The 25,845-nt window shown below is 38.8% G+C and overlaps 1 protein-coding gene across 1 annotated transcript in view; it reads right to left on the reverse strand.

Annotated features, from left to right (window-relative positions):
* The window catches only part of MALRD1 (MAM and LDL receptor class A domain containing 1), a 751,478-nt gene that overhangs the window by 637,777 nt on the left and 87,856 nt on the right, over positions 1 to 25,845 (reverse strand). The window contains 3 exon segments of the mRNA XM_059404562.1: positions 92 to 265; positions 8,921 to 9,018; positions 18,219 to 18,365. Coding sequence (XP_059260545.1) covers positions 92 to 265; positions 8,921 to 9,018; positions 18,219 to 18,365 — 419 coding nt within the window.

The following is a 25,845-nucleotide window of genomic DNA, read 5'->3' on the forward strand; positions in this document are numbered from 1 at the left end:
GCTATATATGTGTTACATTGTTCTCTAAGAAAAATAGTATTGAGTTAGCATCTTCTGTTGAGCTGTATTCATTTCTTATGTGCTTGCTTACCTGAAAAGGTAGAGTAGATTCTCCAGCCTTCACAAGGAGACTGATTTTTGCTTGTGTCCACTGAGATTTGGAGATTCCAATGAGATCACCTTGCTTTTGCAAATCCCCATCCAGGGATGTTCTTGTAAAAACCGAGAGATGTGAATGCTGGGACAAATGATACCAAAATCGCACCTGTTGGAAATGTTTTTGAATGACATGAATATTTCATTTGCTGGTCTCCAACAGCTTTTCTATCATTAAAAATACCACAAATCATTCTGCTGTTAAATATAATCTTGGGTGCCTGGGTGGCTCAGTTGGTTGAGTGACTGCCTTTGGCTCAGGTCAGGATCCTGGACTTCCAGGATCAATCCAGCATCGAGCTCCCAGCTCCTTGGGGAGTCTGCTTCTCCCTCTGACCTTTTCCTCTCTCATGCTCTCTTCTCACTCATTCTCTCTCAAATAAATCAATAAAATCTTTATATATATATATATATATATATATATATATATTCTCAAGTCTCCTTTCTTCCAAATATGCAAGCCAGAATATGCTAAGTATGTCTTTTGCCTGCCTTTGCATTCTCCCCTTAAAGAAAAGGCTCAAGGCGGCTCTACTGACTGGTATTTTTAACACATGCCATCAAGAGGTCTAAGAAATGGGACGTCAGCACTGAGGACACGTAACACGTATTTGTTCACACCATGGGTGGTATCAGTCTGCTTCCACATTAGTTTCTATGGTCTTTCCTTCTATGGAAGGGCCTTTCTCTCTTGCTTCTTATAAATCTTGGGAGTTACATATTCTTAGTGTACAAAAATTGGGTTTTACTTATATACTCTCTTTGATGTCTCAAACATCAAACCAAAAAATAATAATAATGATATTTTCCTGAAAAATTTTTTTCTCAGGTAAAAGAAAACTGTACTGAGTACTTTTCATTAATTCCCTCTCTTGGGGACACTATCAAAAAACTTGGGAACTCAAATAAAACTGTTGGTTCATAATTTAAGTAAGAAAACAACCTGGGGGGGGGTGTGATCATTTCACCTCTTAGTCATTATCAGGGATGACAATCTAAGTGTTTGAGCACTTAACTAAATGAGTTAAAAAAAAAAAGTAAAGAATTATTTTAAGTGCTGACAGCAATAGCTAAAGCATGAAATTCAGGAGTCTCATTTATTGAAGCAATATTTTACTGAGCATTTACTAAGTATCAGATACTGTGAGAGGCAGGGATTCATTCCCTCAATGGCTGGATGATTCACTCTATAAAATATGTCTACAAAATCACCTTAAAAACAAGTTCGGACACATAGCCTTCTCATAATGTCTTTGAAAAGTGCAGCATTAGGACTCTCTAAGAAAACACAATTCAGAGATGAGGCCTCTCAGAAGTAAAATCTTTTTCTTGGGATTCAAAGTGATTCCTTTTCACCTGCACTGTATTTTAAATTCTTGGGATTTTTCCTTCACTGCTAGTTTTGTTACATGGACAGATACTAGTGCATCTACAGTCTCCCCCATTTATTTTATGCTTGGTACCAATTTTGGTGGAAATTCAAGTCAAAAAAACTTTTTTTTTCTTTTAAATAACTGCACAGCATTGGAAACAGTCAACAAAACAAAGAGGCAATCCACGGAATGGGAGAAGACATTTGCGAATGACACTACAGACAAAGGGCTAATATCCAAGATCTATAAAGAACTTCACAAACTCAATACCCAGAAAACAGATAATCATGTCAAAAAATGGGCAGATGACATGAAAAGACACTTCTCCAATGAAGACATACAAATGGCTAGCAGACACATAAAAAAATGTTCATCATCATTAGCCATCAGGGAGATTCAAGTCAAAACCACATTGAGATACCATCTCACACCAGTTAGAATGGCAAAGATTAACAAGGCAGGAAACAGCAAATGTTGGGACAGGAAAAGGGAACCCTCTTACATTTTGGTAGGAATATAAGTTGGTGCAACCACTTTGGAAAACAGTATGGAGGTTCCTCAAAAAATTAAAAATAGAGCTACCCTATTACCCAGCAACTGCACTGGTATTTACCCCAATGACACAGATGTAGTGAAAAGACAGGCCATATGTACCTCAAAGTTCATAGTAGCAATGTTCAAAAGAGCCAAACTGTGGAAAGAGTCGAGATGCCCTTCAGCAGATAAACAGATAAAGAAAATATGGTCCATATATACAATGGAATATTACTCAGTCATCAGAAAGGATGAATACCCAACTTTTGCATCAACATAGATGGGACTGGAGGAGATTATGCTGAGTGAAATAAGTCACGCAGAGAAAGTCAATTATCATATGGTTTCACTTACTTGTGGAGCATAAGGAATAAAAAGGAAGACATTAGGAGAAGGAAAGGAAAAGTGATTTGGGGGAAATCGGAGGGGGAGACGAACCATGAGAGACTGTGGACTCTGAGAAACAAACTGAGGGTGAGCCTTGTGGTGGGTATTAAGGAGGGGAGGTATTGCATGGAGCACTGGGTATCGTACATAAACAATGACTCTTGAAACACCGCATCAAAAACTAAGGACATATTTTATGGTGACTAATGTTAACACAATCAATCAATCAATGACACAATTAATTAATAGATTTGAGAGAGAGTGTGAGCAGGATGTGGGGCAGAGAGAAAGATAAAGGATCTCAAGTAGACTCCCCACTGAGCATGGAGCCCAAAAAAGGGCTTGATTTCATGACCCTGAGATGATGACCTGAGCCAGAATCAAACTGGCTGAGTCACCCAGGCACCCATGAAGTCAAATAATTTTTAAATGCACTTTTAAAACGTTGTCTAGCTTAAAAGAGCAAACATCCTCTGTTCCAATGTGGCACACGTTCTTTTAGTCTATTTAACTGACACCACTTCATCAAGAAAATTCTGTCCACTTCATTTTAGACTCTACTAACACACTCCCCTAAACTCTGATAAGCAAGACAGGTAACTGAGGAATGAAAAGTCTAATGGAAGTGTCTGATTAGATCCTATGGGAAGGGATTATTTAGGTTCCTCAACCAGAATTAAATGTTAGATCCCTGCTAGAGTTTCAGCACGTTCCAAGCTTGTAAATATGCAAACCAGAGCTTTAACCTTAGTAGTACAAGAGATACACAAGCCCCATCAGACTATCAAGCTGTCAAACTGTCATTCAGTACATCACCAGTGTTAATGTATTTTAATAGCATATTAAGAGTAAATACCAATGGGATCCATATTAAATAGGCTCAGAGCTTAAGATTTATATTTAATTTACCGCGTTAGCAGAGTTGGCATCGTAGACCATTAAGAACTCTTCAGCTTAGCTGTTTTCAAATTTAATATTGATAAGGGTGAACTCACTGAACAAAGTCACTAACACAGCTGTGGTTTCACAGAGACTCTTGTCAAGCGTGCAACCTCTGCAGCTCTCGATCTGCCGCACGCCAGAGAACGCGAAGCCAGGAACCCAAGCGCACGAGGTGTGTCATGAATTCCTCACAGAGTCTATTAAAGCAGTTTGTTTAATAGGTTTTCAGTTAATAGGTGTTTTTTAAAAAAGAAGGGAGCGATCAACAGGACTATTAGCATCAGCACTGACAGTGAACACCTGTAAACTCTCCCAGAGAGAATGAAGGAAGCTGCTCCGTGTCAGAAAAGGTACAAAGTATTAGGTGTCTTTAGGGACGCCAGAGTTTTGGGGGGGAGAATGAAATGAAAAGGGAACAATTAACTATAATATGTATAGTGGCAAAGGTGTAAGAATCATGTGGCTATTTATATGTAAATTAATTAAAATGAAACCAAATGAAAAATCCAGTTCCTCAGTTATACTCATTACACATTACGTGCTCAAAAGCTATATGCAGTTAGTGGCTACCATATTGGACACAGCAGAGAAAAACTTCCATTACCGCAGAAAATTCTATTACACAGAACTATAAAACAGGTATGTTAACACTACACCAACCATTTAAATTGTATTTACCACTTACCAGTCAAAAGGAAATTATTTTTGTGATTCATGCCTGATTCATTAAAAACTAGCCAGATCAATGTTAATATTAAAGGCTTGGTGTTATTTCTTTTGGTTTTTCACTAAGACATGTTTTATACAGACAATGAATTATTGTATCAAAACAATGTTGTGTGGTTAAAAAAGCTTCCCACAAAGCAGTTACTTTAATTGCAAATTGGAGAGAAAAAGAAAATGAAGCTTAGACTATTCTATGAGTTTAAACTATATTTTCGACTTCATTATTTTTATTATTTTTTTAAACACCCAGTCTGGGCTCCTGGATAGCTCAGTCAGTTAAGCGTCTGCTTTCAGCTCAGGTCATGATCCCAGGGTCCTGGGATCAAGCCCTGCATCAGGCTCCTTGCTCAGAGGGGAGTCTGCTTCTACATCTCCTTCTCCCTCTCTCTCTCTGTGCTCTCCTCTAAATAAAATCTTTAAAAATAAAAAATAAAATACCCAATAATTCATTTTTATTACAGAAGGAAAGGACAGCTTTTCAGGTGGTATACTAATAGTTCTGAGTATAGGTGAATAGTCTGGAAAGTGTGATGGCCCTGGTCACACCATTTGCCCTTCTGTTCCTACATCACCCCATGAAGTAGCCCAGAGGAGTGAGAGCCCAGGTCTACAAAGGAGTAATTGGGCTCTCTGATACTTAACTCTGTGAATGACCTTCCAGGGCATTATTTACAAGTTGAAAATAATTTCTTCCTATTTCTGTTTCATTCGATGTTGGTCTGTGTCCAGCTGCAACTCTAACTCTTCAAAGGTTCTGTATCTTTCCTCAACTTTCCTACAGTTCTTTTTCCAACTGCTCCCCTATCTCTTAGCCAGATCTTCAAGCTCTTTCTCAGCTGTATTACAAATGCTCAGCTACTTCTGCTTTTTCTGCCTCACAAAGGACCCTGTCTAGTATGTGCAACACCTGTTTTATCTTCAAGACATAGAAAAAAAATAGTTAAAAAAAAAAAGAGAAAAGATGATATATATGTAGCTCCTCAAAATTCAGCTGGGACTAAGTCCATGTTGAGTGGGGATCATTCATCACACACATCCTCCACATTACCATAGTGATTTCTCTAATCCTAGTCATAATTACGTGTTTGCCTGTCTATTCTTCATCTGAATAAGCTTAATTAGAAGTTTCAAATCTTCAGTAAAATATGTTATTTCCATTTAAATGATTAGCCTCCATGTGTTTTGCTCAAGCGCAGGTGGAGAGGGTACCGGCTCAGCCTTTCCCCCATACACTTCCTCTAGAATCCATGTCCTACTTTAATGTCTACACTGGATTGAACAAAACAATCAGGGGACAAAGTGTGACTGCACCATTGCAAGTCCCACTCCATCATTTTTTTGTTGTTGTTTCTTTTTTCTTTTTTCTTTTTTTTTTTTTTTACTGAATTTCTCATTGACATGAGTTCACTTGGGGAACGTTATAAGACATGGCCTTTCAAAATTTGTTGAGAATTGTTGTAAGTGGATTATTATTGTTATCCTGTACCCACTCTCTCAGAGCACTTTAACACTGAATTGCCGTCAGAATCCCTAAAATCGACATTTCATTAGGACAAACATACTTCGGTTGTCTCTGTTGTATTCTCAGAATTGCGGGCTGTGGTCCACACAGAGCAGGTAAGCAGTATGTGTGTGCCGAGTCAGAGCAAGAATGTTTACATTGTTATCACTGTATGCACTCAGGAAAGAATTCTCACAAGAACTATTTTTGGTTTGTTTTCTTATTTTTACTGCCTTAGATCTAAACCAAATGATGATTCATCCATCTCTACTGGTTGCTGGAAAACTTAGTTCAAATGTGTAGCCTGGCTCTAATAAGCTTCATTTGTGGAACCAACCCATCTCTTGCTTCATCTATCTTTTCCCTGAAAAACTCATTCACTTTTTTAAAAATTTTATGATATTTTTAAAATTAAAGACTATTAAAACAAGTGCAAAGCAAGTGGGGGAAGTGTTTTTAAAGTAGACAAGTATGCAAACTAGCTTCGAAAACAGGAGCTTTGTAATATCAATCATCCTGTCTTTAATTAATCGTGAAGCCCCAAAAGTAATTTTTTTAAAGATTTTATTTATTTATTTGACAGAGAGATCACAAACAGGCAGAGAGGCAGGCAGAGAGAGGGGAAAGTGGGCCCCTGGCTGAGCAGAGAGCCCGATGTGGGGCTCGATCCCAAAACCCTGGGATCATGACCTGAGCTGAAGGCAGAGGCTTTAACCCACTGAGCCACCCAGGTGCCACCCCCAAAAGTAATTTTATATAGTAACTCAAATAGGAGAACTCAGAAAGTATTAATACCTACCATAAATCTCCTTCATATTTGATATTTCCTAGTTAATTCAAAACAGTAACAGCATTTCAACACCAATAAGAAATAGTAGCTTCTGGCCTCCATGTGTTCTGTTTGTACTATCTCCTGGCTCTTCCATGGGAAAACGCCAAGTTTCCAACAGTGACTGAAGGGACTTTTGAAGTCTTTAAATTAGAGTCCACTTCTTAAGCAAGGAGTGGATGTAGGAAAGTTTGCACGTGTTGAAGCCATGTGCTGGTTATACATAAGGCACAAGATAATTCATGCAAAATGACTCTACTAGCCTGTTGTTAGAAGAGGAGACTCAAAAGAAAGCTTCCCGGTTTTAAAGTCCTTTCAAAAAAAGGGTTCTGAAATGCATTAGCTTCGTATGATTATGTAGGGAAAAAAATGTAATTTCATAAAATGAAGACTTTAATCATATCAAAGCACACAGCTTCGGTATGTCCCTGCCTAACTTCACCATTTTATAATGACTAACATCTGCTATTCCACGAATATAAGTATTATCAATATGTTCCAATTAGGAAGATTGGCTGGACTGCTGATAATTCAAGAAGAATTTGGTTTGTTTATTCCGTAACTTTCTTTCATAAAAGTATCACACAGTACCACAGACTTGTAAAAAAGTAATACTATATTCTTAGAATACCCCTTTGGAAAGACATTAAGTTGACTACAGACAACCTTCTCTAATTGTCTAGTTCCACTTCCTAGACCAAAAGTATTATAAAGTAACGCAAATATCCATCCTTCTAACTCAAAAGTACTAACATTCAAGCAGATACAGATAAAGGCAGGGAAAAAAACCTCTTCTAGCAGTCTGGAATGGCTCCCTGAAACACTCTTACTTTTCTAAAAAGCAAGACAAACCACAAACTCAGCATTCGAGGCCTTGGGAGATTGAGTACTGGTTCTGAGAAATAAATCAGCAAGTGTCCAAACTGTCCATGGCTTTCACTGAGGCCCCACAAGCGCTAAACTCCTAAGCAACAACAGAGAAAAATGCTTCCGAGTGGAAACAACCAACTGTTGAAACATAATCCCAATGATCACAGATTAATGGCTACCAGCACACATCAATGGAAAATGTGGATAATCTTTCAAAAGAAAAAATGTATATGATTTCCTCCCTGAATCTCGGGAATTTCAATAAGCTCTTAATGTTTGCTTTCAGACTTCCACAGAACAAGTAGAATTAATACATTTTATTGTTTAGTATCCAATGCCTTATGTATATAACAACGGTGATCCCAGCCCTTTGGTGTAGGACCTTGAATTAAGGCTAAGTAAGCTTGTAAAGTACTTTTACAGAGCGAGTCAATGCCTCAGGAGTTCTCAAAAAAAAAAAAAAAAAAAAAAATCTGTATCTATCACACAGCGAAACAAAGCGAAGGTAGAATGCCTGTGGGCGAAGTGGAGTCCAGGCAGTTATTTTACATGTAATCCCCACAGAGAAATAACAAGGGAAAAAAACGAGAGAGAGGACAATCCATTAAGAGATCTGAGCACTCCCATTCAGATTTATATCAAGTTGAACACATAATTAGATTTATTCCTCTGAACAATATGTAATTTGTCAGCAGGAATGCCAGAATAAACTCCTGTACCGCCACATTTACAGGAGACGAATTGGTGTGCAGCAGTATCGATCTGCGCGGTCTTCTGATAACTACAAAAATTAAACTGCAATCCTGAGGGCCTGGAGGCTTGCTGGAATGCTCCAAAGGATAGAAAACAAAGCAAGCTGAACAGAAACGTCGAAGTGTAGGTGTTAGTTCTACAGAAAATTAAGGAATTCTGTTTAGTGAACACCTACTATGTGCCAGATACTTTGTCAGATAATCCTCACAGCCGGGTGAAAAAAGGTACTCTAATACTACACTGCCAGTGTGGACACGGAGCCTCGAAGAGAGTACAGAGTCTGTGGCAGAACGGAGATCAGAACCAGGTCTGTCAGACTCCGAAGTCCTTCTCTGCCCTCTTCTCTCTCACGCTGATGAAACGGACTGAGCACGTGTCGCCTGCTCTGTGTTTACTTGGCATACAAAGACTAACTGAAGACATAAAATTTCAGAAGATGTCATCATTTGTTCTGCACACAGTTCTTTCTCTTTATTTGTGCTTTCATCTTCCCTTCAGCAAGCACTTGCTCGGCTTGTTTTATTTTACTCAATTAACACTGTTGGCCAAAAACAATCAGCAGCTTTGGCAACATGTACCCACAGCTTTGGATTACTGGAAGGACTATTTGGAAAGAATACAAAATGAAAGAAATATTCTTTAATAGGCCCCACAAAAGAACCATTTAAGTCATAGACTGCAAATGGTCTTTTGGAAGGACATGACATTTCGTGCTGATAGTCTGTGTAAATCTCTCAGTTCATCATGAAAATGGCAGTAAAACAAAGCAGTCATTTACGGGCCCAAGTAACCCACACCTAACAGTTTACAAACACAGAATGGCTGATGGAAGTTCCAGTAACTGGTTACCTGACATGGGGTAGAGGCAGTGAGGGCTTTTGTAAGAACAGGACTTCCAAGCTTGGCCACTCTTGGAGATTGATGGGATCGGAAATAAATGAATGAGCCTACGAAATAAATAAATAAATAAATAAATAAATAAATTTGTAAAAGTCACATGGATACAAATTCTGTTATACATTTAGCAGTCCTTTACTCTAACATCTTATCCTTACAGACAATCAACTGTCAATCACAACAAGAAAATTACATGTTTTACTTATTTACCATTTAGTTCTGTAAATGACCAAGCTTTTTCATATGGATAACATGAAGTAAGATAAAATCCAATTGATAAAAACAAGCTCTTGATCTAAATCCCCTAAACGAATAGGTTTATTGTCTTAACTTGGGTCATAATTAGAATCTATAATCAAATTAAACGAAGCTTCTAAGCTTACAATTAGATAGTCAACACGCCCTTATGAAATTCTCACAAGAGCATTATTTTTAAGTTTCTTCACAAAGGACTGAAAGATGCGAGCCTGTGGAATGAGCTGGGTTTCTCCTGGGGCTTACATGTTTGACATTGTTGTCTGTGCTAGTGGGGATGAAAGCTTAATTAAAGATCTAATCTGAGCGTTAACAAAATAACTGCTTTTAGATTTTAACTCCGTGGATGCGCTCATGGCAAACATACAGGGGGATAACATCTTTTAGCAGCTCAAAAGATCACACATTCTGAACTGCTGTCAGGGGTGGCTTCCTCGAATACTGAAAATTCACAAGGAAGGCTATGCAGGACAATGTCAAGGTCTGATCCTGCCCTTTGATAATCACGAAGAGATGGGCAACTGGGAAAGCAGACAATTTTGACTGAAAAATACCATTTTCAGAAGGTGATTTTCCTAGATACTGGTTAATGCTAACTACATGGAAAGGATTTCAGAATTAAACTGTATTATTTTATAGCTACGGCCACGTGTTTAACCGAATAACCAAGGTTGCAAATCAGCAGTATCATCTCTGAATGAGAAAAACAGAACCAGTTTATACAGACTTTTTTTTTTCTTTTTTAAATATGGGGCTTGAACTCATAACCCTGAGACCAAGAGTCACATGCTCTATGGACTGGAGGCAGCCAAGCTCCTCTATACGGGCTTTAACATCCCAAAACCAACAGGGAAGAATAAAAGCTATTATTCCCTAACTTCAAACCAAGAGTGATAGAAATTATATAAGCTCATTAAATTCTGTTTCACCTATAAAAGAATAGCATAGGAAGAGAGGATTTTGAAAAAATTGTTTCAGCTTAAAAATTCTTAGGTTCAAAACCACAATGCGATATCACCTCACACCAGTCAGAATGGCTAAAATCAACAAGTCAGGAAATGACAGATGCTGGCGAGGATGCGGAGAAAGGGGAACCCTCCTACACTGTTGGTGGGAATGCAAGCTGGTGCAACCTCTCTGGAAAACAGCATGGAGGTTCCTCAAAATGTTGAAAATAGAACTGCCCTATGACCCAGCAATTGCACTATTGGGCATTTACCCTAAAGATACAAACGTAGTGATCCAAAGGGGCACGTGTACTCGAATGTTTATAGCAGCAATGTCCACAATAGCCAAACTATGGAAAGAACCTAGATGTCCATCAACAGATGAATGGATAAAGAAGATGTGGTATATATACACAATGGAATACTATGCAGCCATCAAAAGAAATGAAATCTTGCCATTTGCGACAACATGGATGGAACTAGAGCGTATCATGCTTAGCGAAATAAGTCAGGTGGAGAAAGACAACTATCATATGATCTCCCTGATATGAGGAAGTGGTGTTGCAACATGAGGGCTTAAGTGGGTACGAGAAGAATAAATGAAAGAAGATGGGATTGGGAGGGAGACAAACCATAAGTGACTCTTAATCTCACAAAACAAACTGAGGGTTGCTGGGGGGAGGGGGTTTGGGAGAAGGGGGTGGTATTATGGACATTGGGGAGGGTATGTGCTTTGGTGAGTGCTGTGAAGTGTGTAAACCTGGTGATTCACAGACCTGTACCCCTGGGGATAAAAATATATGTTTATAAAAAATAAAAAATTATATTAAAAAAAATTCTTAGGTTCAACTAACATTCAATTGAATACTTTTAAAAGACTAATCAAAATTCTACAAATTAACAAATATTCAAGGATCCTAGTGCCCTGGTCATTTAAAAACAATGTATACAATTTCAAACAAGCAGTCAATAAAGGAGGGGACATATAAACTAAAACTCCAAATTCTAAAAGCAGTAAAGGCTTGAATAAATTGGGTATACCACAAAATGACTACAAAAGTGATTTTAAAAAAATCTACTGGACATATATGGCAAAACAGTTGAGTTTTATTTAATTTTTAAGGAATACTTCTAACATTATTCAAGGGATCTTGAGTCTTAAAGAATATGAAGAACTCCTTGACTCAGATATATCTCCCTGCCAGATATCTCTAACTTATAAGTTACGGAAATAGGAAAATAAAAAATAAACTGCAATGTCACTCATGATCATAGATACAAAATTCTAATTAAAAAGTTATCAATTATATGGGGCACCTGGGTGGCTCAGTGGGTTAAAGCCTCTGCCTTCGGCTCGGGTCATGATCCCAGGGTCCTGGGATCAAGCCCCGCATTGAGCTCTCTGCTCAGCAGGGAGCCTGCTTCCTCCTCTCTCTCTCTGTCTGCCTCTCTGCCTACTTGTAATCTCTGTCAAATAAAATAAATAAAATCTTAGAAAAAAAATTATCAATTATATTTGAAATCCTTATCAAAAAAATTGTATGTCCTGACCAAACTGAGCTTTCCATGAATGGAAGCTGAGTTTAATTTAGCTGCTCTATCAACACAGTCATTCAGATCAACAAATTAAAGGGTAGAGTCAGACTCGGATCAACAAGTATTGAGAAGACTGTGGAAAAAAACAGCCATTGCCAATTAAAAAAACTTAAGAAAATATTAAAAGTAAATAATTAAATGCAGACCAATAATCAACCCCAAAACAAATACCCTAAATGGCAAACAACAAAGCTACTTTAATTAAAATGAGAAACTAGAGATTTCTATCACTATTAATCACAGATAATATTAATTACCTTAGACTAACATTATCTTATAGGCCTAGGGAATGGGAGTCAAGAAAATAATATACTTAGCAAATATAATAGAAAATAGAAATACAGTTCTCATGTTTTGCCAATAATATTACCATAAAAGTAGAAGCTCCCAAGGCTTCTATTGTTAAATAATGATAAGTATTAATAAGAAATCTGATAAGGTAAACGGAAACAAAGAAATGTGATTTATTTTTTTAACTTTAGCAATAAGACCCTAGATACAGAAATGATTAGAGATATCCTCTTCACTATTACGTTATACAAAATATGTAGGCGTAAAATAGAGATAACATGTTTTTAGATGAAAAGATATTGTAAAAATATTAATTTAGTGAAAATTTATTTGAAAGCTAAATAAAATCCTAAGAGCACTTTAATAGTTAGAAAAATAAATAATAAAAAAATAACACAGACTTAATATTTATAAGTGCGGGGTAAAGAGAATCTGAACTCTGAGCCTAGACCCAAAGTCCTCTAGAAAAATGTCTCTGGATTTACCTTCTTATAAGTTTGCTGTGCAGAATGTACTTAGTTAAGAGAACTATGGAATTATAATATATCAAGGAGATGGTTCCTGGTAAGCTGAGTTGTTCATATTGCAAAACTCCACAAACCCTAGAGGGGCTAACACAGTATCAGAATTTATGACTAACACAGTATAAGAATTAAAGAAAGAGGGGGTCGGCTTCCACATATTAAACCATCCATCATTTATGAAGCATGCACCTGCTTTTAATGCAATGGTCTAGAAGGGACTCCTTACATGATGTGAAAACACTAGAGATCGGACTTTATAATGAATACAAATAATCATAAGCCAGTATCATACAGAATAAAAATACCATAAGTATCATAAAACAATTATCATATAGAATAAAAAATCATGTATACAATGACCAAAACCAACCAAATGAGATCTGGCTCATGAATGCGAAGGTGGTTTAATATTTGAAAAATCCCCCTTATGAACAAACAAAAAATGTGATGATATGATTATCATGATACTAAAAGAATCTGACAAATTTTAACAGAGACTCGTATACATACACACACAAAGAAAACATTATGAATAGAAGGGAACATCTTTACCTAATAAAGTAAACAATCTTTCAGCAAATATAGCACTTAAGGTTGAATTATTGACAATTTTCTTCTGAAATTAGAACAAGAGAAGTATAGCAGCTATCACCAGCTATAGTCAACATTTTTCCAAAGTTACTAGCCAGTGTAATGAAACAAAGAAAACAAAAGGCTTAAGATTTAGAAATAAGGAAATAAAATTGTCATTATTGAAGAGAAAATAATTGGGAACCTAGAAAATTGTGTGTGTGTGTGTGTGTGTGTGTGTGTACTTGCTATAATAAATAAAATCAGCAAGGTCACTGGATACAAAGTCAATATTTAAAAATATAATTGCATTTCTACATACCAGCAAAACACAAAAGTATTTAAAATATAACTTAAAATAGCAGCAAACATATAAAAACCTAAATAATTTGCAAAATATTTTTAAATCTATATACTAAAAGCTTCAGAATATTATTTAGAGACCTTAAAGATGATTTAAGTAAGCTGAGAAATTAGAAACATTTGAAAAGATAATTTTTAAATAAAGTACAAATAAAGGCTATAAGTAAGCAATCATTTTATACCCACAGATTAGAAGAATTTAAGAGAATAATGCCTTTGCTGACAAATGGGGGGGGGGAAGCACTCTTATTTTCCTAATGGAATTTAAAGTATTAAGATTTTGGAGGAACGTACATCTTTCTGTAAAAATATAGTTGTCTCATTCATAGTTATGTATTGCGTAGAACTGAAAGCATCCTATATATAAAAAATGTGTAAAAGAATGGATTTTGCAGCATTGTCATGATATTTTGGCATATCTGGATGAAAGAAATGAAGCAAACTAATAAAAATTAGGCTTCTTCTACTTTTTGGCAAGGTTGTGATCAGGGACAAGATTTAGTCTTCCTGAACTAGCAAACACACACACACACACACTATGCATTAGACAGTGGTTTATGTAGGACAATGAGAATATAAGATCATTGGATAATGACCTCTAAGAGAGGGAAAACAAATGCATGAAGGCATACAACTTCCCCAGTTTATTGCCTACAGTTACTAGCTGCCACATAAGAAGGCGGTGGTCTCTTCAAACTGAAAAGATAGAGATGCTCCTTGGGGCTCCTCGAGTTCAGAAGGCAGCATTCCCAGAGGACAGCGCTGCAAAGGCAGAGTTGCAGAGATCTGCAGTCTTCTCCTCCCACAAATCTCTACCCGAGTACCGACCAGTGCATGGACCTGAGGAAACGCTCTGAGGCTGGAGCCTAACCTTCTGAAAGGGGCCACTTCCTGATCAGAGGTCCCAGTGGGCAGAAATAGTAGGCTCTTGCACTCATCACCAGAATGAAAAAATTAGTTATACAGAGGGACTGTGCGGAGTATGCAAGTCAAATGAAAACGTGCGTCCAAACAAAAACCCGTATGCTAATTTTACAGAATATCTGTAATCACCAACATTTAGAAAGAGCCCAAATACCCTTCAACTGATCAGAGATCACAAACTATGCTTTATCCATGCAATGGAATACTACTCAGCAGTTAAAAAAAAAATAGGAACTACCACTGCAATCAACAACGTGCTGAGTCTCAGATCCATTCAGCTAACTGAAAGAGGACAGACTCCAAAAGCTACATACTGTAGGATCCTATTTATAGGACATTGTGGAAAAGGCAAAACTATAGGGACAGAAATCAGATCCGTGGATACCGGTAGCTGGAAATGAGATGGGTACTGACTACAAAGTGGTATAGAATCAAGGGGAGAATGGAACTCTTATATCCTGAGTTTTCTGATGGTTACAGAATTATATATGTTTGTTCAAACTAGTGAACTGTACACCAAAAAGGTTGAATTTTATTGCATTTAAAAAATACTTTAACAGATGGGCAGCCCACTCAGAAACCTGGCTGGGTTGTGGTGGAAGGCAGGGTCCCTGATACCGGAGGCAGACAGCACCATTGTTCCTGTAATGCCCCTCCCATAATAAACCTTGCGAGTGGCCATACTGCTAATCAATATGTATGTTTGCCCATTTTTGTATATATATACATGTGTGCCCATACACATGTATGTGTGTGTATATGTATGTATTTAACAGAAAAAATAAAATTCAAAATGACTATAATTGATGACTTGGAGGAATTGCCATGAGCTATCTTTAGTAAAGTAAGTAAGATACAGTAGTTACAATAGGATCTCATTTTTTGGTAAAATAAATCATCATCAGAATACTTAAAATTATCAATGTATACATATCCATTACGTACACATATGTGTACAGGAGCATAAATAAGAATGAATAAACATGAGTTGTCTGTGTGGAGGTTTCATAAGGTAACAACTAGGAACTGGAAAATAAAAACCAAGCAAAGAAGGGAGGTAGGAAAATCAAGGTTTTACTGCAAAAAGAAAAGCTACATAATGTCGAGCTATTCATCAATTATGTAAAATTACATATGGGAATGTGCATATATGAGGAAAAATACTGGAAATTAAATAGTTTTCTAAAGCACTGTAATCCACAAACACAAAGGTCTAACATAACAGGCTGTAGGTAAGCGTACGGTCTTCGATGTGGGAGCCGGGAAGCTGAGCCTGCTGCCTTCTCCCAGAAACTTCCGCTTCACTTCTCCTAGGGCTTCCTGGTACAATTTTTCCGCCTCCTCATTTGTGATGTAAGACCACTAGTGATCATCTTAAAGTCACAATGACAATCACAGGTAAAGGACAGACTTAATGGCAGAGGGACTCCTTGATGTGCCCTTTCCAGAGAGAATTGCTGCAATTTCTTTGCTGCTCTCACTTTCAATTATAACAGCTGCCTCCAGTTCTATCAGTGTATTGTTATCTGTGAGCATTGTTTAGATCACAGAAAAAGAAAAAAGGGTCCTTCAATATTTAACAAAAGAGAACTTTTAGCATCTCTTTTTGGCATAAATCATAATTCAGTGGTAATTACACGATATCTGAAGATTACTAATAAATGTTTCCTTATTATCACAGCCCTGGTGGTATTCCTAGTTTTCTTACTAGAACAAACAGACAATAGACAGTCACATTTAATGGGCTTTTACCACATTAAAAGCCTTAGCAGGTATTACTTCATTTAATCCTAATAATTTTACGTGAAAGATATTTTGATTTTACCTATTTTCTAGCTGAAAAAAAAAAAATGGGGCACAAAGGCATTTAACGAATTCATGCAGTGTCAACAACATCCTGACTTACCCCTGGGCAAACAGGGATCTCTGCCACCCTGCTCTCCAAGAGGTCACCCAAGGCCACCCCATGCACCATGTGAGCAGCTTATGAGTAGAAAAGTAGAAAAGCACCATTTCGTACATGGCAGAGCTCCACGCCTCCCGAAACAGCAAGCCCATCTCCCCCAGAGACCCAAGCACAGAGCCAGACTGAACACACCGACAGGTGAGCCCCAATAAAATGGCCGGAGGCCTCAGTGTGTCTCACCCTTCCCAGATAGCTCTTAAAGCATCCTAACTACAGCCCCCAGCCAGGCCAAGTTCCAGGCTCTGAACCACCACGGAGCTTCCTTTAAAAGGTAATCAACAGGCCATTCAGTGTTACAGAAAAGTGTTGCATCTCAGCCTATTAGAATAAAACTAATGGGTCATGTGCTTTCATAGACAGAATGGTTACCATGAGCCTCCAGAGAGATTTCAAATTCCAAGCACTCCGTAATCCCCCTCTTTTCTTGGCTGCTTCATCTTCTCTATACTCTGCCCAGACATACCCATCACTCAGCCAGAACCACCTACATCTCTCCCATCCTCTTCCAGGATATTCCGTCAGTTAGAACACCTCCCTCAACACCTCTCCTTACTTCAGCCTTTCTGGCAACTCTCCCTTCAGTGCTCAGTTCTGGAGTCACCTCCTCCAGGAAGGCCTCTTGATTCCACTGAGTCACCCTCCATCTCATATAAAACATTGATTATATCTTAGTGCAAATCCTCACCTATGGGCTTCAGTCACTAGACTTCAGACCACCCCAGAGGCAGGGAGCATGGCTTCCACCTGTGTACCCCAGGTGTAGTACAGGATATGGATTCAGTCAATGGTTTTAGAGCAGAAAAAGAAACATTATATGAGCTTAAAGAAAGTGGGCTATTAACTTAGAGCTCCCATCATTAGTCCTGTTTCAAACTTTAATCCTCCAGAATCTGAAAGAAAAAATATGGTTCACTGCCATGAAAAGAAAAGGTAAGACCTTACTCCACTGCCAAATAAGCTGGGTTTATAGTTTTAGACCACAGATGGATGGCTAGAGTCTCCCTCCCAACCCCTAACATCCCCCACCAACTCCAGTTTCCAGTGGCTATAATTTAAAACATGGTCAACACTGTTAGCTCTGGCATACCTCTTCAGAAATCTAAAGGAGAAATAAATAATGTCCAAGGGGGTTATAGGAGCTTAAAGAGGATCGACAGTGCAGTTGTGTTTTTATAAAGTTAATACGATATTCATGTACCTAGGCAATGTCGTGGACACCAACAAGGGAAAGCAGAACAAAACGCTTCTGTTTTCCTTGGAGATTCACAAACCCAGATCGAAATGCTATGTGTCATTTGACTGTTGTATTTTAAGAGTACATGGAGAAATTGTAACGTAGGTTAAAAATACATGAGAAAGAAGATTGTTACAAAGAAGATTTAAGAGTGATTAAACTGCATTCAAACATTTGTCGATTTATTTTATAGATAGCACTAAACCTCTGTTCTCTTTTCCAGAAAGATTAAAGTTTTTTTTTTTTTTCTGTTTTGCAAAAATTGGATTGCTCTAAAAAGAAAGCAAGCCTATTGTACATGAGTTCTGGCAACTAAAGAAAATTATCAGAAGACTTCCCCTCTCACCATGCTTTCAGCCCAACCTTGTAAAAAATGAGACCTCAAAAATGTTGGTTATGAAAACAGTATTATTTTCAGAAACTCAACTCAAATTATGATGTTGATCAGGAGAGTTTCAAGCGAGACAAACCAGAGCTCCATGTTTGTAGCCTATAGCTAGAAATGAAAACACAAAGGTTCATCATTCTGCAACATGACAGAAAGGCAACCAATATTTTTTTAAAAGGGAAAATATCCTACCATGACTTGTGTTTGCTGTATGATCATCACCAGGAAGGTGGCTCTCTCCACTGGCCAGTCCTTTCATGATTTCCCATTGCGAATCTTCTGTGAGAAATGGCTCCCAACCACAGAAACCAGATTCAAAGTCACACGTGAGGGGATGTGCTGTTCCACACGGAAGAGAGGTGAGGAGAAATTAAGCAAGAAATTTAATTCCTGAAACACTGACTTCACATTAGCCAATCAACGTTGGAGGGCAGAGCAATCATCCCACTCTGTAATAAATGTCTTCTGATTCCCAAAACGGTTTTACTTTTTCCAGCCGCAAAGTTTTCCGTGTGTTGTGTGAGGAACCGTCCTTCTATATTCTTCTAACTGCGAGTGTGGGATGCTTCATCCTGGCTGGCCATCTCTGCTGTACTTAGCCTTCCCCATTGAAACTAGAGCTCTTCAAGGGACTAACCGATGCACTGGCCAAGACCAACAGGATTCACCTGCTGAGTTCATAGTTTTAAAAAGATCCATTTGAAAGAGGGGAATTGATTCTGGACACCTGAAGAGTTTGAGGTTGGCCCCTTAGTATTCATTCTGATATGCTATTTTAACAGTTTCTCAAAAATAAGTAAATAAATAAATAAATTAGAACATTTTGAACTTTGCTTTTGTTTCCCTCTTAAAGCACAACTAAGAATTTGGGAAATACTTAAGTGTCTAAATTGATCACAAACCATAAGAGACTCTTAACATCACAAAACAAATTGAGGGTTGCTGGGGGTAGGGAGAGAGTGGTGGGGTTATGGACATTGGGGAGGGTATGTGCTATGGTGAGTGCTGTGAAGTGTGTAAACCTGGCGATTCACAAACCTGTACCCCTGGGGTTAATAATACATTGTATGTTAATTAAAAAAATTTTAAAGGAAAAAAATAAAAAAATAAATTGATCTCAAAAGAAACCAGTAAGGAAGTTCCTCCAGAAGTTAAAAATCGAACTACTCTATGATCTAGCAATTGCACTATGAGGTATTTACCCAAGAGATATGAAATTCTCATCTGAAGGGAGACATGCACCTTGATGTTCATAGCAGCATATCAACAATAGCCAAACTACAGAGAGAGCCCAAATGTCCGTCGACTGATGAATGGAAAAAGGAGGGATGGTATATATGATGGAATATTACTCAGCCATAAAAAAGAATGAAATTTTGCCATTTGCAACAACGTGGATAGAGCTAGACAGTATAATGTGAAGTAAGTCCATCAGAGAAAGACAAGCACTGTATGATTTCACTCATACATAGACTTTAAGAAACAAAACAGATTAATATATGGGAGAGGGGAAAAAGAGAGATAAACCTGGAAGCAGACTCAACTATAAAGAAGAGGGTTATGGGGGTGGGGTGTTAAACAGGTGATGGAGATTAAGGCGTGTACTTCTGATGAGCCCTGGGTGTTGTATGTAACCAAAGCAGCACTAAATTCTACACCAGAAACTAATTTAACACTGAACAGTGACTAGAATTTATATAAAAACTTGAAAAAAAATGAAATAACTTAAAAAAAAAAATAAGTTCTAGATTAAGTCAGTGTCTGGGGTTAGTTAGCTTCACAGAATCCTTACCAGCTTTGCCACCAAATTTGCGAGAAAAAAGGAGCAAGACTGGGCCATAAACTAAAAATTCTAACAACAGGATTTGTGCTTTTGAGACATCAGTTTTTATGTGCTTAAATTCCCTTTGGCTAAAATAAGAATCAGAGTATCAGGCTATCTTAGTTAACAGCTTGGGGAATAAATTCACGTAACACAAAAATTTATTTCTACATATTCCTTTCCATGCATAAGCTTTTTTATAATACCGGGTGAAGGGAGATGAAATAACTCTTGGTGAGAATACACCCAAAGTTTTGACAAACCTAAAGTTTTAGCAAGCTCCCTAGGATCAGAACGCTATTATCTTTAGTAATAAGAACAACATACATGTTACCAGAAGCTCCCAGTACGTGTCAGGTTTTTTGGATCTATTACCATTGGTCCTTTCAAATCCCAGCACAGTAAGGGTAATCATCCCCCAAAGAGAAAAGCTGCTCTAGGCAACTTGTCTGTGGTAAATTTAATAAATGGAACATCTAGGCTTTGGAACGTCCGACACCAAAGCTTACACACCGTGAAGCCTCCCTAAACCGGAGATCCTATCACCTTAAAACTGCTCCTAATCATTATTTTCAACTTTCAATAATATGACCAAATCCAAGCATCTAAAGGGCTCATTCATTTAAGCATCGAACTCTTGACTTTGGCTCAGGTCATGACCTCTGAGTCATGAGATCGAGCCCCATGTCAAGCTCAGAGTTTGCTTGAGATTCTCTCTCTCCCTCTCTCCTCTGCATCTCCTCCAACTCACTCGCTCTATAAATAATAAATATTTTTAAAATTAATAATATGACCAAATTGACCAGTATACTGCAAAAGCTCACTATAGCTTAATAATCAAAGGATCTTCAGATTTCTATAAACAGGGATGCCTGGTTTCATGACCAGATAGTTCATCACTAACATGTCAACTTTTAAAACACTGAAGTGCACTATGCAGTAACACTACCACTTAAATTTTCTCTACATGAAACAAGATGGGATTGGGAAGGAGACAAACCATAAGTGACTCTTAATCTCACAAAACAAACTGAGGGTTGCTGGGGGGAGGGGGGTTGGGAGAAGGGGGTGGGGTTATGGACATTGGGGAGGGTATGTGCTAAGGTGAGTGCTGTGAAGTGTGTAAACCTGGAGATTCACAGACCTTGTACCACTGGGGATAAAAGTTATTATATGTTTATAAAAAAAATTTTTTTTCTTTACATGCGAACATTTAGATCTCAGAGCTATGCTGATTTAGCTTTAATGGATACGTTATTTTTCCTTTACAAGCAAATACTGTATTCTCACTTAAATGGATTTCCCCCAAAATAAACATGAGTTAAGTACAATATAATAAGGAAAAGATGTTTTGTATCACCTAATGGTGAATCAATATGCAAGGAAATGCCACTCACCCATACACCTAACTGAAAACCTACTGCTTCTGGATGTGTTCTTCTTTACTCAACTCTGCCTACAGAGTTCATAGGATACTACGGACACTCCTCAAAGAAGTGTCTGTTCTGTTTTTTGACATACACTTAAGCACCAATGAGGAGCTGTGATGGTCTCCCCAGGCATCCGGAAAATCCTCTGGTCTAGTTCCTTGGTTCTCTATGAACCTTGCCACTTGTTAAGTGACCTCAGAATTCTTCTCAGTCAGTTGGTAGAGTCCAGAAATACACAAGACTCAAAGTACATATCTGACCACTGAAATTTGCTTAAAGTTTCCAAATCCTTGGTTTTGGATTTGGTCAGGGAACCCTTCCACCTACTCCCAAGGGTACCCTAATTCTTCCCTGGAAAACACTTTCTTGGAATAGAAAATCTTCTATGGGTAGGATAACCACATATCTGGGTTGCCACAATTTATGCCTGTTGTCCTAGCATAATAATGAATGCCTTCTCCTCCCCCACCTCAAGTGTCCCTGTTTGGCTAATAAATTCAATATTGTCCTGTTATAGGCTATAAATTACATATTAGGGCACCTGGGTGGGTCAGTCAGTTAAGCCTCTGACTCTTGGCTTCAGTTCTGGTTGTAACCTAAGGGTTGTGGGATCCAGATCTGTGTGGGACTCTGCGATTAGCATAAGTCTACTTGAGATTCTCTCCCTCTCAAACGGATAAATCTTTTTAAAAATATTATGTATTAATACACAAAGGAAATAAATCTGTGCAAATAGCAATCTTATTCACTGCAGGTGACCAATGAAGGAACAAGTAACCATCTTATTCCCCAAATAGGCAATGGTACAAAACGGCAGTAAGACTAGTAAGGGTGGATGGAAAGTACAATGTGACCCAACCGTCACCAAATCCTTCCACGGCTCTTCACAACTGTTCCTAGGTCACTGAACTGCAAAGATACAAAGATGTCAAGAAAAAAATAACATTGGATTGTATAAATGCTTCTGAAATGTGGCTTTAGGAGAAAAGTTGCTTTCTTCCATATCTGATGTTTCACCAGGTAAAATGTCAATCATTGCACTTTTTGTAAAACATGAAACACCCTGTCCTTTGAAAAATGAAAATTACTCTTTAAAATTCATCACCATAAAAATATGTGAAAGCAAAATCGGACAGTCATCTCTATGAAAATCTTAGTGAATGGCTCAGCTGTTTTTACCAATGACATTTACCCCAATATACTGCAAAGGACATTTTTTTAAAAATATATATTTTATTTATTTGAGAGAGAGTGAGCATGAGAGGGAGAAGTTCAGAGGGAGAAACAGATTCTCCACAGAGCTGGGAGCCCAATGTGGGACTCGATCCCGGGACTCCAGGACCATGACCTGAGCTGAAGGCAGTTGCTTAACCAACTGAGCCACCCAGGTGCCCCTGCAAAGGACATTTTTTAAAGCTAAGTATCCTAGAACTTAATTGTGCTATAAAATATAAATCAAATTTCAGTCACCAAAGTTTAGGTTCTTACATTAAAACTTCCCTACATAATTCAATAAGTTTAAGGTGTAGTTATAAATATCTGAAGAAAACCAGGAGAACCAAACACATCCTGGACACTAATAAACACTGTTAATACCATTTATGATAAATGTTAAATATTTATAAAGTCTTTAAAAAATCATCTATTTATATTATAGGTAGAATGTATTCACTACAGAGAATTGATTATTTGGTTGCTTTTATTTTAACTTTCTGTGATTGTAGAACATGCTTCACTATTTCTAATCAGAGCATAAGAAATACCACTGTTCATAATTTGAGTGAAATTTTGCTGAGTTCATCAGAGCAATATTTTAAAATTATGACAAAGCCTTCTCTTGCATATTTAACCACTGCAGCATATTGGCAGAAGAAAAAAAAAATTCACTGTGACAGCTGAGAAAAATTTTTCTGGATCATGAACATTAAAATATTTATGAATCCTCTAGTTCAGAAATAAATCAATTTCCTATTATATTAGAAAAATATATGGGAATAAATGGGGAATGTCCCATTCAATAAGCATCTACTAGATATTAAAATGATGTTACATAAACATTTGTTAATACTTATTGAGAAACCACAAGGATCTTTTCTCCCATGTATCCTTCCCTTGTGTAACATGAAATTTTTAGCATTTTTTTTTTCAAAATATAAAAGACATTCAGGGACAGCATCACAGTAAACATTAAATGTACTTCCCCGGAATTCTTGGTTTAAGCTTCTTTCACCTGAATATTGTACCAACTTCTCCTGTGAAGTGTCACCATTTGCACAGCATTTTATCTTTTTAATCTTTAAAAAATATTTTATTTATTTAGAGAGAGAGAAAGCACAAGTAGGGGAAATGAGAGAGGAAAAAAGAGAATCTCAAGCAGACTCCACACTGAGCATTGAGCCCGACCAGGGGTTCAATCCCAACCACCAAGATCATGACCTGAGCTGAAATCAAGAGTCAGATGCTCAACTGACTGAGCCACCCGTGTGGCTCTGTATTAGCATTTTAAAAGCTTTAAAAAAAAAAAAAAAAACAATTAGAAGAACTTCTTCTCCTTCAGAATTTCCCACACCTTTCTGATGTGAACACAGATCTGTCCATGCTCCCATCTTTTTTGGAACATACTTACAGTCCTTTTGCATATCATAATTGAAAAATACACATATACTTTTAAAGTTTTGTGGAAAAATAAAGATGGCATAGAATGAACATTTTTCACTATTTTAAGTGTACCATTCAGCAGCGTTCAATACCTTCACACTGTTGTACATCCATCACCATCCCCCATCTCCAGAACTTCATCTTTGCAAAGTCAAACTCCATACTCATTAAACAACAACTCCGGTCTTTCCCTCTGCCTACTCCATGGTAACCCCCATTCTGCTTTCGGTCTCTATGAATTTGACTCCTCCATGTACCTTATATAAGTAAAATTATACAATATTTATCCTTTTGTGACTTGTTTCATTTAACATAATGTCTAACGTTCATCTATATTGTGGCACCTGTCTGGAGATTAGGTACATTTTATATGTAAATTATTCAGCTAGCCAATGTACACCCTTAGATATGTTTGGGACAAAGTATATTTTAATTATTTTATTAGAAATATGTAAAGATACATTGTAATGCAATGCCTCTATTTTATACAGGAGCATATCAATAACTGTTGAGCACTTATCACTTGGAATTAGGCACTATTTGTCCTGTGGCTGCTTTATTTCACTTAGCGTGATGACTCCATTTACACGCTCTATCTAAAATACTCAAACTACTGAAATCAGAGAATAGAACTGTGGTTACCAGACGCTGGGGGATACAGGGAAATGGTGAGTTGCTGTTCAATGGGTATGAAGTTTCAGCCATGCAAGATCAATTAGTTCAGAATTTCCCACAGCACACAGCCTATTGTCAACAATACCGTATTGTACTTTTCAATTGTTTGGCAATACTTTTATTTAAGGCTTTGTTGAAAATAGGACCTCTCATAAATTATTTTCCAAAGAGGCAGAAAAGGGGCATTAAAAAAAAAAAAAAATCACTTGTCTGTTCCCTAACACACGTTCAGCACGACTGTTTTTCACACTCATTTAAATGATAGATTTGAAGCTGAAAGTGCAGACCCAGATGTTTGAAACTCCCCCACAAATCCCAATGACAGGGATTTCTAGGGTCGGAGCGGCGAAGTTTTCCTGAGCAGGAGCATCTAGTCTGTTTAGGACTTTGACAGGAGATCTCTTCCACTCGGGAAGAGTTCTTAAGACCTGACAAGTTCAGCATCACTGCTTGAACCGCCCTGCACACCCCACACCAGGGCACCGTGCCATCGGGCGCAGCGCTCGCAGCGATCCACACCGTAGGGACTGGAAGCGCGGGTGCGCTGCTCCGGGCTGGGGTCTCGGCGGCGCCCACCTCCCTCGCGGGGGCCGGCTCCCCGCGTCACCGCGATCCCCCGTCCTCCCACCCCCCTCGTCTGCGAGCACCCAGGCGCGCACCGCGGGGGGCCGCCCCGCCTCCCCGAACCCCCCGCCCCCGCTGCTGGCGTTCGCTAGACCGGGCCTCGCCCCCTTTCCTGGGGGTGGTCCGGTGGCAGAGGGCCACATGCGAACGCACAGCGACCGCGCGGGAAGCGGACTGTGCTGCGGGAATGCGGAGCCGCGGCCGCCCGCCCTAGCGGCGAACGCCGGGCCGGAGCAGCCCCGAACGCCGCCCGAAGTCGCGGACCGTGCACAGCAGCCTGAGCCGCCCGAGCGAGCAAGACAGCCACACCTCGCGGCGCGGGGTCACCGGCAGAGCCCGGTAACCGCCGCGGAAACCGCGCGGAGCACTCACCTGCGGCTGCCGGCCGAGAGCTGCGCCCGCCCCCCGGTAACCGCCCAAGTACTCGGCGGCCCCCGGCTGCGGGAGGCCCGCGAAGACCAGGAGGCCACGCAAGGGGCAGCGGGAGGGAGTCCCCGCCCAGGTGCGGCCGGCTGCCCCGCCCGGGCGGCCAGGGGGGCGGGCAGGGGAGGACGCTGGGTGGGGGGCGCGGGGGCAGAGGGACAGGTAAGTGCAAGGGGCTCACGCCAAG

The sequence above is a fragment of the Mustela nigripes genome, chromosome 6 (genome assembly GCF_022355385.1).
Source record: "Mustela nigripes isolate SB6536 chromosome 6, MUSNIG.SB6536, whole genome shotgun sequence".
Classification (NCBI taxonomy): Eukaryota; Metazoa; Chordata; class Mammalia; order Carnivora; family Mustelidae; genus Mustela; species Mustela nigripes.